Source organism: Corythoichthys intestinalis, chromosome 10, assembly GCF_030265065.1.
Source record: "Corythoichthys intestinalis isolate RoL2023-P3 chromosome 10, ASM3026506v1, whole genome shotgun sequence".
In the NCBI taxonomy this organism is placed as follows: domain Eukaryota; kingdom Metazoa; phylum Chordata; class Actinopteri; order Syngnathiformes; family Syngnathidae; genus Corythoichthys; species Corythoichthys intestinalis.
Window position 1 is genome coordinate 9,668,972 of NC_080404.1, and position 17,578 is coordinate 9,686,549.

The following is a 17,578-nucleotide window of genomic DNA, read 5'->3' on the forward strand; positions in this document are numbered from 1 at the left end:
CTAAACCCCCTCAGCCAGATCATCACCAAGAGTGGTTTTGGGTACCGGTTCCGAAGTGGAACAACCATCAGTCACCTCCTCTACATGGATGATATTAAGCTGTATGCCAAGAACGAGCGTGACATCGACTCCCTGATTCACCTCACGAGAATATATAGCAATGACATCGGGATGTCATTCGGACTAGATAAGTGTGGGCGAATGGTATCCAGAAGAGGGAAGGTGATCTCAACTGAAGGGGCTAAACTACCTGAAGGCAACTTAACTGATGTGCAGGACAGCTACAAATACCTGGGGATCCCACAGGCAAATGGGAACCATGAGGAAGCAACTAGGAGGTCTGCCACAACCGTAAGTATTTACTGGTTCAAAAATATACATACAGCAGCGCTAATATTTGGTAACATGTCCCTTGGCCATTTTCACTTCAATTAGGCGCTTTTGGTAGCCATCCACAAGCTTCTGGCAAACTTCTGGTTGAATCTTTGACCACTCCTCTTGACAGAATTGGTGCAGTTCAGTTAAATTTGATGGCTTTCTGACATGGACTTGTTTCTTCAGCATTGTCCACAAGTTCTCAATGGGGTTTAAGTCAGGACTTTGGGAAGGCCATTCGGAAACCTTAATTCTAGCCTGATTTAGCCATTCCATTACCACTTTTGATGTGTGTTTGGGGTCATTGTCCTGTTGGAACACCCAACTGCGCCCAAGACCCAATCTTCGGGCTGATGACGTTAGGTTATCTTGAAGAATTTGAAGGTAATCGTCCTTCTTCATTATCCCATTTACTCTCTGTAAAGCACCAGTTCCATTGGCAGCAAAACAGCCCCATAGCATAATACTACCACCACCGTGCTTGACGGTAGGCATGGTGTACTTGGGGTTAAAGGCCTCACCTTTTCTCCTCCAAACATATTGCTGGGCATTGTGGCCAAACAGCTCGATTTTTGTTTCGTCTGACCACAGAACTTTCCTCCAGAAGGTCTTATCTTTGTCCATGTGATCAGCAGCAAACTTCGAACAGTCGAGCCTTAAGGTGCCGCTTTTGGAGCAAGGGCTTCCTTCTTGCACGGCAGCCTCTCAGTCCATGGAGATGCAAAACACGCTTGACTGTGGACACTGACACCTGTGTTCCAGCAGCTTCTAATTCTTGGCAGATCTGCTTTTTGGTGATTCTCGGTTGAATCTTCACCCTCCTGACCAATTTTCTCTCAGCAGCAGGTGATAACTTGCGTTTTCTTCCTGATCGTGGCAGTGACAAAACAGTGCCATGCACTTTATACTTACAAACAATTGTTTGCACTGTTGCTCTTGGGACCTGCAGCTGCTTTGAAATGGCTCCAAGTGACTTTCCTGACTTGTTCAAGTCAATGATTCGCTTTTTCAGATCCATGTATGTATATTTTTGACCCAGCAGATTTGAATCACTTTTTCTGTCAACCCATAATAAAGTCATAAAAGAACCAAACTTCATGAATGTTTTTTGTGACAAAGAAGTATCTGTTCCAATTACTCTATCGGAGAAAAATCTGAGTTGTAGAAATAACTGGAAACACAAGAGAGCCATGACATTATGTTCTTCACAAGTGTATGTAAACTTTTGACCACAACTATAACTATATATATATTATTATGTTACTTATTTCCCCCCTTCTGTCATTCTTTGCATACTCTCCTCATTAAAATATGAAAACCTATAAATGTTTGGGTTGTTTTAGTTAAAGCAGACACTGTTTTTTTTCATCCGTGTGATTTTGACAAAGATCAGATCACATTCGTCCATCCATCCATCCATCCATCCATCCATCCATCCATCCATCCATCCATCCATCCATTATCTTCCGCTTAATCCGGGGTCGGGTCGCGGGGGCAGCAGCTTTAGCAGGGAAGCCCAGACTTCCCTCTGCCCAGCCACTTCACCCAGCTCCTCCGGCGGGATTCCAAGGCGTTCCCAGGCCAGCCGAGCGACATAGTCTCTCCAGCATGTCCTGGGTCGACCCTGGGGCCTCCCGCCGGTGATCACATTTGATTGACATTTGATGGGTATTTTATGCAGAAATGTGAGCAATTCCAAAAGGTTCAGCAATTCCAAAAGGTTCAGATACTTTTCATACCACTGTCATATATATATTGTAAGTAAATTTTATGACTGACACCGCGTTTTGGTGTCATCATCATGTTTTGCCCCCCCTCCCACAAAAGTCAAACTCCGCCTATGTTCAGTACTTTGGAATCATGGAATCTAACTTTTGACTTCTCACCTGAAGTGCAGTGAGGATGTTTGGCAATGCTTGGCCGTACGTGTCATGACAGTGAACTGCTAGAGCGCTGGCTGGAACCTCCTTCATCACACTCTGCAGCATCTTGCACATGGAACCTGGAGTTCCCACACCTATGGTGTCCCCCAGGGAGACCTCATAGCATCCCATCTCATATAATTTCTTGGCCACCTAAGGAGAGAATAAAATACTGGAGAAGACTAAACCATGAAATCTCTATTGTAAAATCAACCATACTAACTTTGGCAACTTTACAAGGATCAACGTGACCTTCATAGGGGCATCCAAGGGCACAGGAAACATACCTTTAAAAAGAACATTTCAATTAAATCCAAGACATTTTTTACAGTTTATTCGGTGATAGCTAAAGTAGTGCTGTTCAGATCGTGTAACTGTTTTATAAAATAATGCAGATTTAATATGAAAAAACACAATGTAGAACAATGCCGTGAGTTGCACATGTGACCTTGGGAAACATACTTTTTTGCCATACTAAAATTAAATGTAACTGTAGATCCACTCAGTAGGTGGCAGTGGCGCTTTCGTTTTCAGAGAGTACACACTATTTTTTAACCAAAGAAGAGCACTGAAGATATGAAGAGCTAAGACGAGGAAATATGATGAAGCGTATGTATTGTTTGGCTTTTGGCTTTGACTTTCAATACAGTGGGAGACAAGGAAAGACCATTTTGTTCACTGTGTCCAAAAATGTTTGCAGCGGACAACAGGAAGCCAAATCAATTAAGTTTACTTCACTTAAGTTCACTTAGACCACAATCACACTGATAATCTGCTTGATTTGTTTTCAGTTAAAACATGCAAAATATTGCCAACAATCGTCCTGCTTCGTCAGTGTTACATCAGTAAACCAGCGAGCACTTTTAGCATCATATAAGGTTGCATACCAAGTTGTTCAGTGCAAAATAACCCCACACCATCGCAAAGGAGCTGATACTGCTAGCAGCAGAAATAAAAACTGTCCCTCTGCCCAATGACACTGTCGTTTTTGTTCTATTGATTTTGTTTTTTCGGTCAAATTGTTTGAAATATTGTCCTCATGAGTTAATGTTGCTTATAAATTTGAATTTATTATTATTTATTGATCATATTAAATTTTATTTTTCAGTAACAATGGTCAAGAATTTCTTACCTTTAGTGTATTTTTACAGTTTGCATGTGACTTTTTTTTTTTTTTTCAGGCAAATCAATGAATCTTTTCTGTTACAAACAAAAGAATGTTAATGAAGTTAAATAAGTAAAAATGACACAATGTAATGCAAAGGTGTACTTATAATAAGAATAATCTTATAAACAAATGATACTATTTACAGTGGCAGTACAGAGTTGGGGGTGGGAGGGAGGGCGAAACGTTTACACCTTGCTGGGGTGACGTAACAGAAAATAATTGAGAAGCACTGCAATAAGGGAACTCTTAAAAGGTTCGATAAATGTGTTTTTGTTTGATTTGCCAAATGGAATACATTTGTTGGTCAAAGACAAACAAATTCATTTTTTACTTTTCCGGTGAAAAAATTGATAGCTTCTGGTACCTACCAACTTCGCCTCATACCCATCGCATAGCTAAAGCTCTGCTCAAACGAGTCGCCTTGGTTTGTAACAGTATATTTTACATTTTACAAACTGCAAACACTCGTCGGAATAAAGCTATGCAATAATAAGTTTATGTCTAACTTATACACTGTAACACAAACTATTATTCTTTGAATTTACCCTGTGGTTACCCATGATTCATATGGAATAAAACAATCTATAAAAATAAGATAAACATACTTACATATAAGTCTGTATGCATTATGAGGAAGCAGACACTGGCCTTTGCTTGTGTGAACAGTAAATAGTCAATGCTACCACCAACTCTAGCCCAGTCCGTTGCAGTATTGTTTTTATTTGCAGTCTTAGTGTTCTAATTATATTATTCAAAATCATCTATGAACTGTGAAACTACCATCAGGCTCGGCAAAATGAAACACTTTTTTTTGGCGGGGTTGTCATCTAAGGTTTCCTAACCTAAAGCAGTATTGCAGTATTTCATTTATACCTAAAGATTCCAAAATTAAAGTTAGAATATGTGTGTATGTTTGGAATTTTTAGACATGTATACTCAAAAGATAGTTTGACAAAGTAATGACGTCACTTTTAATGTAAAGGGCTTTGCTTAACATGCTTGAAAAACCACAGTGCTGTATTTTGTATGTATATTTCGTTGATGAGCAAAATATTCATGACAATGACGTGACGAGCTAAAAACATGGCTCAGGACACTAGAAAATAATGAGACAGATGCCAGTTTTTGTGTGACGAAACGACTACGAGACAAAAATGCGACATCGTTTCTGTACGTTCACAATGCATGACATTTTCATACTATACGTGGAGTACGTCACTCATGTGACGTAACTTTTTTTTTTTTTTTTTACATACAGTTCATGACTTCCAGGTAAGACCACTAACTACTACTACTGAAAGTCCAACTTGCATCAGAGTTAGCATAACCTTAAACTGTGTGAATTTGCTAACCTGCAAAACATGAGTAGGTAACTGCTTAGAGAGAAGTGTCCTCCTGTATGTGATTTCTACCGTTAACGTTATTTTAACTGTGACAAATGTAGTGAACCGAGGTTTACCCCCTTCTCCCCAATTTCCATTCTTGTTTTTAATAATGCGCTGTGAAATGTTTTCTTTTTTTTTTGTTGAGTTTTGTGTTTGTGGACGAAAGCAGTAGTGTTTTACCTGAAGGAAGGCTCCATTTTTATTTATTTCTGTATTGCCTACGAATATTGAGAACAAACCTACGGCCTTGTGTGAAATCTTTCTTTCATTCATTCATTCATTTTCCGAGCCGCTTTTCCACACGTGGGTCATGGGGGCGCTGGAGCCAATCCCAGCTAACTATGGGCAGTATGCGGGGTACACCCTGCAACGTTTGCAAGCCAATCGCAGGACAAAAGAAGACGAACAACCATTCACGTGCACACTCATACCTAGAGACAATTTAGAGTGTTTGAATACCCTACCATGCATATGGTGTGGGATGTGGGGGGAAACTGGAGTACCCAGAGAAAACCTACGCAGGCACGGGGAGAACATGCAAACTCCACACAGGAAAGCCGCAGCCATAGGTGGAGTTTCAGGGCGGGCCGTGGGGGCTTGGACCCTCTTAGGCTGAAAAGTGTCATTGCATGTAATTTACTTTCCTATATTTGATTTTAAAATTACGAGTTTTCCGGTAAAATATGTCTATAAAAGCAATAAAACAAATGACAAAAATTAATTAAATCAATATAACAAAAAAAAGTATTTTTTATAATGGGTCAGAATTATTTTTCGAACAGATCATGTGACTAGCACCTTAGACGGTCATTTGATTTGCCTAGCCAAAACCACCTGAGGACCAAAGAGGCAAGATGGATATACGAATTTTTTTTTTTTTTTTTTTTTTGCAAGCGACAACAACTACTTGAGCAAGAACCAAGAATTGAAAATGTGGATCATAAAACGCACCACCAAAATGGTGAGTTTCAATTTGCCCCACTAAAGATGCTAATTTTACAACAGAGCCACCACCGGTGTTCTGCCAGATTTTTCACCCTTATAATATTTTGCTCCCAAAGCTGTTGTGGTGGTGAATGGGCCCTCTTTTACATTCAGTTGGACTCTCAATATTATCCACAGGTGCTAAATAAACAAGTAACATCGTAAACAAATACATGTTCAACATGAATATGGTGCAAAGTAATGCTTAACGACACAGCGAAGACGTAAACATTGAGAGAGTAGTGTGCAGTTGTTGTGTGCACTACCATGGTAGGATGTGTCTGAGGAGAACTTTTGTACACATCCGTCCATGATGAAACCTAAGTAAATATTCCTTTATTTAAAGAAAGTATGTTGTGTTTACTTTGTAACCGCTCTATTCGCACCTGTTTTTAACTCACAAAGTTGCAAATTCTGATGGGGTGCAAAATTTGACAGAACATCGGCGGGCATACCATATTCAATGGATGACGATCTTGGCGAAAAGTATAGCTGCCCTAAGACGCCTGATTTAGAATCCCCCTAAAAATAATGGGAAGCTAAAAAAAAAAAAAAAACGCTAATTTTCTACTTATTCTTATATATAGTCTTGTAAATTAATTTTATTGCAGACACTGCGTTTTGGGGTCATCAACATGTTGTGCCCCCCCGCCCCAAAAGTCAAACTACACCTATGGCCCAAACCCAGGATTGAACCCTTGATCTCAGAACTGTGAGGCGGACATGTTAACCACTTTGTGTTTGAAACTTGTTGTGTTTTATTGTGTGTTATGTTTATAACTGTGCCAAAAGCAGTTTTTGCAATTCACTGGTTTTAGGGGGTTTAAAGCCCCCCCGAGAAAAAAAAAAAAAAAAAGGGCTCAGTGCCAGCCTTTACGTCAGGGAATTCAAAAATTCAAGCCACTTTCACCCCTGGTCATATGTCAACTACTACAGAGTGTTGAGGCAGGTAGGTACCATGCAGTGAAAAGCAGGCAGTGATCATTCAGACCCACTGTGTTCAAACTGGCTGTGTGACAAACACAAAGATAACAAACCCGCGGACTGGAATCATTTCCTCTTTTGCACCCCTGATGACTTCGTCAAACCTCTGCATGCTTTCATCGATAGAGCAATTGATGTTTTTTATGCTGAAGGTTTCAGACGCTGAGCCAAATACTGCCACTTCAGTAGCACCGGCTGCAACCTATGGAAGAAAGATTTTTCTTTTTTAAATGCTTTTGTGCCACACTTTGAGAGCTAATCAGTTCATGCATTCATGTTTCTCACAGCCTCCTGAAAGCCTTGCAGGTTGGGTGTCAATACAGGGTACTGAACATGAGGTGCTTTGTGGATTCCCTTGAGAACCTCAGTGTGGTCGGCCATCTGAACAAAAAAGAAGAAAACATATGACGCATAAAAATAAACGTTTAACGTCAACAGAGCTTGTTGCTGAAAATACATCATTTTCAGTCAAGCCTTTCACATCCCTGCACAGACCATTAGGCCAAAGTTGCTTGATGTCATATTTCCTTAAAATGGACAAAACATATTTGAGTGTACTTGAAAATAGAAATACAATTTATGACAGGAAATGTAGTCTTTCTGAATGTAAAAAATATTTCTCCAGAAAAACATCTGCTACTTCATGCAGCTGAAATGGAGGTAGGCCACACTAGTGTTTCACCTAGGTGGTTGAATAATGTCATTGCAGATAACTGACTTTCCTATAAATGAATTTAAAGGGGATGGTCAGAATTTTTTTACATAAAGCTTAATCTTAGACTTTAATTAGTTGATGGAGTTCATTTCAACAAATTTCGTGCAGTTTGTTTGTTAATTGTCAGTTTAAAGCAGGGGTCCCCACCGCCGGGCCGCGGACCGGTACTGGTCTGTGGCGTATTTGGTACCGGGCCGCAAAAGAAATAATAATTTATTAACGACAGCATAATGGCCGAATTAACTTTGGCCTGTGCCCCTTAACACACCAGTATCCCTGTCTACTCTAGATATAATACTACAGGATGGAATGTCGTCAGAGAAATCCATTGATTGGACTGCCAGCAGTACATCTTGTTTTGTATATCTATGTGCACTTGTCCTCGATAATAATGTCTGACGTAGGGCGGGCGCATCACATTTGTTCCCGGAAATGATTAGCCTCCACACTAGAATGACTGAAAAACAGACGTCTTTGGACAGATTTTTTACTGGGAAAAGGGCACCTGACGAGCCAGAAGATGAGCCTACAACCTCGAAGAAAACAAAATTTACTCTACTTCCCAATCACTAAAGACCCACGAACTGCAAAGGAGTGGATTTGTGACCCATTTGTGAATAAACTGAGTGATTCGAGCATGTCTGTGCAACAGGAGGATCAATTTGTAGAGATCACAAATGACGGCGACCTTAAACGTACATTTGAGACAACAACTCTACCGAGGTTCTGGATTAAAGTAATTGCGGAATATCCTGACATCGCAAGGAGAGCATTGAAAACTGTGCTACAATTTCCAACATCGTATCTTTGTGAAGCGGGCGTCTCTCACTCTCCCATCACACTTTGATGGGATCAACTTGTCTCAACAAAACAAGCTCAGGCCTCCCACTGATTCAACGGGTGAGTTATTTTTTTCCCCTGCACTTAACACAACGGGGCTAAAAACAAATGTTATCTTATATTTGCTGTATTTTTCTGCCGCACATTGCCAGTGTTCTGACAAATTTTTCATGCACGTAATGTTAAAAATGGCCGCGAATGCAGCGATTCCAAAGTAAACACTACATACTCTCTTAAAAGAAAGGAATATTAACTTACTTATGACGAAAACGAAAATATTTCTCAACGAACAACTTTTTTCATGATGATGACATCACGATGAAGCGCATAAATGTGTCTTGGGAGATTATAACATAACAAGATGGAGGCCAGTTGTCCTCTGACGACACGATGACACGATGAACAAGATGAAAGTTTGCCATAGTTTCCGTCATAAATTCACAATATACAGTATGATATTTTCATATTGCATGTGTAGTTACTGGCATGCATTTAGCAGTGTTTGGTCGTGTCACTCATGTGACCTGCTGCGCCTCACCCCCGCCCCACATACACGCTGTGGAGAGTAAGTCTGTGCCCATTCCAGGCTCTTTTTGTGAAACATCTCAGGTGCTGCTTGGTAAATTTTGCTTTCTTATCTTGGCTAGATATGCCATGTTGCTTTAGCTTTTAAAGGTCTTTGCTGAGTGATCATCACACACTAAACTCACTTGTAGCGTGAGCATAGCGTTAACATTAGCATATAGCATGGTGACTCTGTGTTTTCTTAAACTCTTGGAGAACATTTTACATACAGTTCGTGGCGTCCAGGTGAGTTTCATTAATTGCAAATAATGTGCTGTTTTCCTGCTGAGTGTGTATTATCATCATGAAGATGGTGATGTCTTTGTAGACTCTACAGTTATGTGTCATGTTCATTCGAAATGGTTGGAAACCTTTTATTTATTTATGTATTTATTCATGTACTAAAACTTTTTTGACGTTCATAGACGAAAACATTTTGAGAATATCGACTAAAACTAGACGAAATGTGCCTGACTTTTCATTGATTAAAACTAGACGAAGAATAAAACATTTTGAAATGACTGAAATGTGACTATGACTAAGAAGTATTTTCTAAGACGAAACTAGACTAAGACGAAAAATGAAATGGCTGCCAAAAACACATGTATGCACGCATGAGATTCAATAACCAATAATAATAATCAATAATCAAAGAGTCAATAATTGTAATATGAACTGCAACATTTGTAATCCAGCAGCTCTGCAAGGTACAGGCTGTCTAGGCAAGCTGCAGGGAACAGACTGTCTGGGCAAGCAAGGCGGAGTGATACAATCAATTATATCAAATCAAAGCAATTATATTAAAAGTAAACAAATGAAACTTGCTGCTGTAATTTGTTTCTTTTAATAAGCTATGTATGAAACTTATTACAACTAACGTTATTATCCAAGGTTTTGAACAGTTGTGATACTGGTGTGTGGCCAGTGTTGTTAATCTTACTTTAAAAAAGTAATTAATTACCGTTACTAATTACTTCTCCCAAAAAGTAATTGAATTAGGAATTCAGTTACCTCATTGTAAAAGTAATTAGTTACTTAGCAAAGTAACTGACGTTACATTTCATGTTCTATATGTTAATACATGGTATATTCTATGCCATCTTTCACATCAAAGATGTTTATATTAACTGATTGAATTGAACTGATTTTTTCATTTACAAAAAAAAAAACAGGTAACACTTTCTACATTTTTTAATTAACCGTATATAAGAGAGAAACAGTATACAAACTTTTAACTTTCAAATGTTGTGAGAAGAAAAAAAGGCTTTTGTTTTCCCTGTTATACTGAACCCGCACCAAACCGTGACCCCCGTTCCGAAGTACATACTGAACCGTGACTGGTGTGTATCATCCCATCCCTAATATATATAGATATATTTTTCAACATGCAGGTGATGCTCTAAATCTCCTGCCTGTCCTATCTTTACTCTAGTTGTTTTGATTGAAACGCTGTCATATTCTAACACCGTTATTAACAACACTGTTGGCCACCGAGTACAGACATGATGTTGCTCACAGTGGTCCTAAGTGTGCTCAGGGAGTGTGTGTGTCTGCTTAGAAACATGAAAAATTAGAGGCAACATTGGCTGGGGCTATGGTTTTGCCCGGGCTTCATGGGGGAGGGGCTAACAATCATGCTTTGAAGTGCCTAAGACATCAAAAAGCATGTTTATTTCATATTTCACATCGTATTGTATGCTCCTGAATGAAATGGACCGCTTGGATGTGTGTGGAAGCGATCGTTTTATTTATTCAATTTTTGAATCCCGCGCCATGAAAATGAGTGACTTCCTGGATTGAGGGAGAATGCGAATGTGAAGTCACCCAGGTCAGCACCTCACAATACAGCATTGCTTTATAGCAGGGGTCCCCAATCTTTTTTTCTGTGAGGGCCACATAACTTTTCCCTTCTCTGATGAGGGGCCGGAGTCAGTTTGTAACAGAAAAGGTATGACGATTGCAGGAGTGCCAAAATGTAAAGATTTATTGTTTTTTAGAAAGCCACAATCAAATAACCCTTTCTGGATTCTTCACGGAACAAAAGTAAATAAAATAATACTATAATATAATAATAAATAATAATAACACTATTAATTAAATAGGTAATAACCAAATCACCCTTTCTGGGTTCTTCACAGAAAAAAAGCCAGGAAATAAATAACACTATTGGAAAAAAACAAACAAAAAAAAAACAAAAAACATTTTTTTTTCTTTTTTTTTTTTTTTGTTCAGGGGGCCGGACCAAATGTGGAGGCGGGCCGTATCCGGCCCGCGGGCCTTAGTTTGGGGACCCCTGCTTTATAGCATGCAGATAGACTGCGGATTCAGCTGATTTGGTGGATTAATTTGTTTACTTTTCGCATCACGCCAGCCAAATGTGCTGCAGGGTTTTGTTGCTGCACCAGGGAGATGCGTGTAAGCATTTTTTGGGTTTCAAAAACCCCCACCCCGAGATTGGCCAAAAAACGTCCGACAACTGTGGGACCACTGGACTTACGAAGAAGTGAATAAACATCGTGTTTTGTATTATGTCAAATACTGGGATTATGGCACACGTTTTAATACGGACATGGTTTGCATTCTGTGGCTGACACTGACCACCTGAGCGCTGTACCCGGCCTATTGCCCTCTGTGACGGCCCTGGCCGTTTAATAGTTAATTTTCTGAGATTCTTCCAGTCAGCTGATCGTCGCCTCCACCAGCTGGCTGCTTCCCCTCCCACTGTGACGACAGCTGATCGACACAGGACGGACCGACGACGTCACCGCCGCTGATTGGCCACGGAAAAAGGCACCAAGCTTCTTAAACCTGCTGCTGTCAACGCTCTAAGAGGTCGCATTTGACAGCATTCTGCCACGGTCCTCCTCGCCAGCCATTTGCTCGCCATTCACTCTCGTTTGCATTTGATCGCTACTTTGATACACTCCCGCTTTTTTTCACCTGTTTTCTCCTGTTTTGTATAGAGTAGGAAGTTAGGTTAGACGCTGTCTTTTCTTTGTTCCTTTTACATGACCATTGTTTAGTTAGCGGGTGGGGTTTAAGGTCGCTCCTTTTGTTTGTTGTTTTGGCCTGGGCTTACCCTGAAGTCACGCTTCGTCGGCATTCTGTACATATTCATTGCGAGTTTGATTGTTGTGTAAATAAATTTGTGTCCACTCGTACATTTGTGTGGGTTGTTTTATGTTACGCCCTTCGCGAGCCGTCTTTGGCACGTAACACCCTCTCTCCGTGTGCCCAGTTTTCTGTCAAATTTTTCACCTCAGCAGAAATTGCAACTTTGTGTTAAAAATGCCCGCGAATAGAGCGATCACAAAGTAAACACTGCGAACTTTTGCTAAATAAAGGAATATTTACTTAGGTTTGATCATGGACGGACATGTAGAAAAGTTCTCCTCAGACACATCCTGCCATGTTTGCTGCACACAACAACTGCACACCGCTCTCTCACTCTTAACGTCTTGGCTATGTAGTTAAGCATTAATTTATGCCATATTCGTGTTGAACATGTATGCTTACGATGATACTTGTTTATTTAGCATCTGTAGATAACATTGAGAGTCCTACTGAATGTAAAAGAGGGCTTATTCACAGCCACAACAGGCACAAGGGCGCAAAATTTTCCAGAACACCAGCAATATACGGACGTCAGCATTGTCATTTGGGAGTTTAGCTCACTGTATAGCCAGGACCGAGCCGTAGCGTCCTGATGAGGACAGTACATTCACATTTCGTTGTTCATGCATCATGTGACATTATCATACAGTACACTTATTCAGCATGTTGCTCTCTATTGTATTTTTTATTTTAAATTGCCTTTCAAGATGGCATATGTGCTCTCTGTGTTGGATTTCATCAAGTAAATTTCCCCTAAAAATGCGACTTATACTCCGGTGCGACTTATTGTCTGAAAAATACGGTAATAATTTCTCGTCATCTGCGCTTTGCCAAATTGTTGTATATAGTCAAGTCGTCGCAAAATACAATTGTAATCCACATAACAATGCTATTTAAGACTTTTTTTAACGTGTCATAGGCACTTTAAGTTGCACCGGGCTTTACCAGCTTCATCAGTGAGTCTCAGCGGGACTCCACATCATAGCTAGCACAAAATACACAATGGACACAAAATGGACGATGACTGACGACGCCCGTCCCTATTAGCTCATCAGCCTTATTGTATGTGATATTTGGGCATGCACTTTAAAAAAAAAGAAAAAATAAATAAATAAAAAGAGACAACTTTATAGATTTCCCTCCTGAATCGGGACAAATCAACCACACCACAGTTGTGAATGATCACACAGTAGTGTTTAGCAAGTGTTAGTTCTACCTGCGGCACCCACTTTGAGGAGACAAAGCTGGTGGCCTCGATCACACGCAAGCCTGATCCCGAGAGCATGTCTATCAGCTGGATTTTCACGCCTGTTGGAACAATTTCCTGGGGGACAATAAAAAAACAAAACTGCTCTTTCTGGTTTTGATTCCATTCATGTTGGGAGGTACAACATTACAGACAACTTGCGAAAGAACTGCAAACACGAGACATCTCTCATCTCTTTTAAGTAGACACTGTGGTAAAATCTGTAAAAGTATTGGCATGCAACAGGGAATGATTCAACGGTGACATCCTAAGCAGAGTAAACGAAGCCAGAACCCATGTCATGTCATGTCTCCTCTTGAGTTTCAAAGAAAATGTAAAACATATGCTATGTTAATTATGGCGCACAACCCATATGTTGCACATGTTTTATGTAGGAGAGACAAAAAATCTCAGGGAAAAACACTTGTTTTTGAAGGTATGAGCACAGAGCATACATAAACGTGACTTATGTACTATATATCAAACAAATTATGTCCATCTTTACTTTTTCATTTTGGAGTCCATCTCTGGGGCCAACTTCGACTATTTTCACATTCTCCAGATACGCTGAAGCAGTCTGCAGAATAAAAAAAGACAAATGAATCAGAATCATTCTTTTTTATGGTAAACAAAACCCAAAAGAAACCAAATAGTTGTAACCAGAATCATGTTAAGCATTAGCATGAGAACCAAAGAGACGTTTTATGAAGAAAACTTTCAGAAACATAAGTTAGATACATATCCCCACAAAAGCCACAGGGGAAATTCTGAGGATCATGGCATTGCTCTGTTTGGAACCCGAAACTGCAATCATCTTGGTTGTGAAGACTTAAATGAACACGTACGTAAACCATCTAATGTACAGTTGTTTTTTTTAACAGCCCACATTTACTTCCTGTAAGGCTCCCCAGCAAGAATCTTGATATAAGAGTCTCACTAATGCAAAGTACAGTACGTGTAACTTTGTGAATTGATGTTTTATTAGCAGCACACTTCAGGGTCAATGTTGTTTTGTTTAGGCTGTAGTTATCTGAATACCTGACTGTTACATCAACAGACGCCTTTTTAGCCTGTTGTTCTCTATTTCATTGTTTTTACTTACTGTATTGTGTTTGTTATTGGTCTTTGATGAAGAAAATTTCCCCCAAAATGTGACTTATATCTGTTTTTCCCTCTTTTTATAGCTGACCAGCTTTGAGCTTTGAGTTCGGCACGCAGCTCAAAGCACCTTAATGAACTTCTACAGCTATTTTTTTAATCGATTAATCGGACGAATAATTAAACAATTAATCAGATTAATGTCACCTTTTTCAATTCCCTTCACAATTTAACTTGAAGTTGTTTTACGCATGTTGTAAGTAACAATGAAGACAAAAGGGATAATTTTTTCCTTCAAAGCTTCCTGAGTTAACTGTAGTCTACAACAAATGCTGTTTTCGCTAATGATGACGATAAGGAAAATGTTTCGTCAAAGAACACTTCTTTCCATGACGATGACGAGACAATAACAAGCTGTTTTGCCAGTTTCGTCTGACGAGACGAGAGCGAGACAAAAATGTGCAATATTTTGTGTGACATTCAGGGGTGACAGTGGGCCGGAATGATCCAAAACGAAGTTTGGGTATAAAATTCGGGGGAGGAACGGGGCGGAAAAATTCTTTGATCCTGAAAATATGACGGCAACTTTCAAACCACCATGTTAAAAAAAACAAAAAAACTTCCAGGCTGCCAAACACATATCTCCAAGAACAAAGACAATTTACTAATGTCAGATTTACATACACAAGTGTTAACAACAAGCCTAATAAAGTGCTTGTGTAGCGTAATCCGTTTCCAAAGATATTTTTTATTTATCTATTCACGAAGAGCACAGAGATCTCCCAGCAGATGTCTGAGAAGTTGCCTGGATGACTCAGTGTGTGCATGCTCTCAGCTAACCACCCTCCCTGGCCTGGACTCCAGTTGTCCATTCAGTGGGTGACATACTAACATGTGATCAGCATGGATAGTTAGCTCTTTCTTGGCCAGAAAGAATATGCAATGTTGCTTTACCTTTAAAGATCTGTGCTGAGTGATTATCACACACTAAATGTAACTCGTAGCGCTAGCATAGAATTCGCGTTAGCTTTAGTGTTGGTCCTTTATTTATTTATTTATTTTTTGCATAGAGTTCGTGGCGTCCGGTTGGCTATTATTAATTGAAAATAATGTACTGTTGTCCTGCTGAATGTGTATTATCACCTAGTTGGTGTTGTCCTTGTAGACGCCACAATATGTGCTCATCCACAATCTAACCCATTTTTTATTTATTCATGATTGGAATATATATATATATTTTAAATTACACACGAGAAAATTTTCAGTAAACATCAACTAAAACTAGACAAAATTAATCTTGAGTTTTTGTCAACAAAAACTAGACAGACAGACACATTTTGAGATGAGTAAAATATGACCAAGACTGATAAGTATTATCGTCCAAAAGACTAAATGAAATTTAAAAGGGCTGCCAAAAACAACACTATCTACAACAGTACTGCTTTAAGTACATAAAACTTCTGGAAGTTTATAATAAAGGTTCTGAGTATAAAACATCAAAAAGAATTGCTCAGTACACAAATCAGACAAAAGTCTTGTTCATTCAAATAAAAAAAGTGCTGCAAGTTGACATTTTTTCTTGTGTGGCAAAGCGCTGATATAAATTGTGTCAATTACCCATTTATTTTCCTTGAACTAAACAACAAAATCAAATAAAGAGAAGGCAGACTGAATGGAATCACTTTTCTTTATCAAACAGTTGTTCATAAATACAATCCAAAAAATCTCATTTCAAAGCACACTCTCTTGTATTTACAATTAACAGTTTGAATGGGAGTTTGTGCTGGGACTATAAACTGTTATATGAATGAGATTATGTGTTTGGTTTCTTGATAAAAAGAAATGAGAAAACTTTACTAACAATAACTCTAGAGCTAATATGTGTCTCCAAAACACAATCCAAATATACACTTAAGACACTGATTAGCATAATTGCTAAGTAGTAACATCTCATCAACAAACAATACAATTGGCTTCATTTATTTACCTCAGATGGAGGCGCACTGGATCTAACAACACATGCGACTCAAGAAATCTAACTCTCGCGTAGATATTATTGATTCGGCAACTAAACCTAAGTGTAGCAGTGAACTCTCTCTCTCTTATGCTCTAATCACTGGCGCATGTGTGCAGTCTCACATTACACACAAACAAGGACCCAAATGGAACTGCTCATATCTGCCGGCAAAAATCGATTATCCAATTTGTTGACAACTAATTTATTCATCAATTTTAATCGATTTCATGTATTAGTTGTTGCAGACTTACATCCTATTGGTTAAATCTCGACAAAAGAGCAGCAGGCATATAGTGAATACAAACCAGTTAAGCGTGTTTTCATTGTGGTGTCAATTAAATAGACTGCTCATCTTTTTCTTGTTGCAGACTTACATCCTGTTGGTTATATCTAGACAAAAGAGCAGCAGGCATATAGTGAATACAAACTAGTAAAGCGTGTTTTCATTGTGGTGTCAATTAAATAGACTGCTCATCTTTTTCAGTACAAAATTGAAATTACACAGCAAAGTACAAATATTGAATGCAAATAGAGCAAAGCGGACCTGTTTCATAAGTGGAAGGCAGAAAGAGACACACAAGAAGGGCACCCACCTCTCCTTCCTCCAACAGCCAACGTCTCAGCCATGGATAGTCCTGGATAAGTTGCTCATAGCTCAGGCAGTGTTTCACCGTTGTGGATAGATTTCCCATTCGGAGGCCTGCTCTTTGTGTTTCCTCACTTCGCAGGACAACGTTCTCCAACCCCCCGTTTTGCAGAAGCTAATAAAGCTAATGGAATCATCAAGGCCAATATGTCTGTATGAAGCAAGGCCTTACTTACCAAGATGAAATAACACGACTGCCGCTGACTGGGGAGGATGATTCAGCAGTTGCCATGGCAGCTACCTCCCAGCTGGGAAGGGATCAAAACAGAAATCAGAAATTGTTATGTTTATGGAGAAAAATAGGAATAACCTATAGGCTAAGAATAGTATGCAAATTCTTAACACACATACTAATTAATTAGTCATCAATTCATCATTAAAAATCTGAATTCCAGCCGAGTTAAGTCAACGCAGTCTTTACTACTTTTGTGCACCGAGGAAGAACAACATTGCGTAGAATGAACAAGGCTTCCATTCACACGGAACTTGACAGTATACTTCTACTTATGGTAGAATGGAT

At 39.3% G+C, this 17,578-nt stretch overlaps 1 protein-coding gene across 2 annotated transcripts in view; it reads right to left on the reverse strand.

The window, feature by feature from the left end:
- Window positions 1-17,271, reverse strand: part of hmgcll1 (3-hydroxymethyl-3-methylglutaryl-CoA lyase like 1) — a 56,993-nt gene extending 39,722 nt beyond the window's left edge. Inside the window, exons 1-8 of one of the 2 annotated variants that reach the window (XM_057849195.1) lie at window positions 17,235-17,247; window positions 17,006-17,173; window positions 13,803-13,874; window positions 13,268-13,375; window positions 7,104-7,199; window positions 6,872-7,020; window positions 2,521-2,584; window positions 2,262-2,450 (exon numbers count right to left, since the gene is read on the reverse strand). In XM_057849195.1, the coding sequence (XP_057705178.1) occupies window positions 2,262-2,450; window positions 2,521-2,584; window positions 6,872-7,020; window positions 7,104-7,199; window positions 13,268-13,375; window positions 13,803-13,874; window positions 17,006-17,104 (777 nt within the window). In that variant the 5' untranslated portion in view covers window positions 17,105-17,173; window positions 17,235-17,247. Of the gene's footprint in view, window positions 1-2,261; window positions 2,451-2,520; window positions 2,585-6,871; window positions 7,021-7,103; window positions 7,200-13,267; window positions 13,376-13,802; window positions 13,875-17,005 lie in introns of both variants that reach the window. The other variant, XM_057849196.1, reaches the window with a different exon arrangement.
- Between the last annotated feature and the right edge of the window lie 307 nt (window positions 17,272-17,578).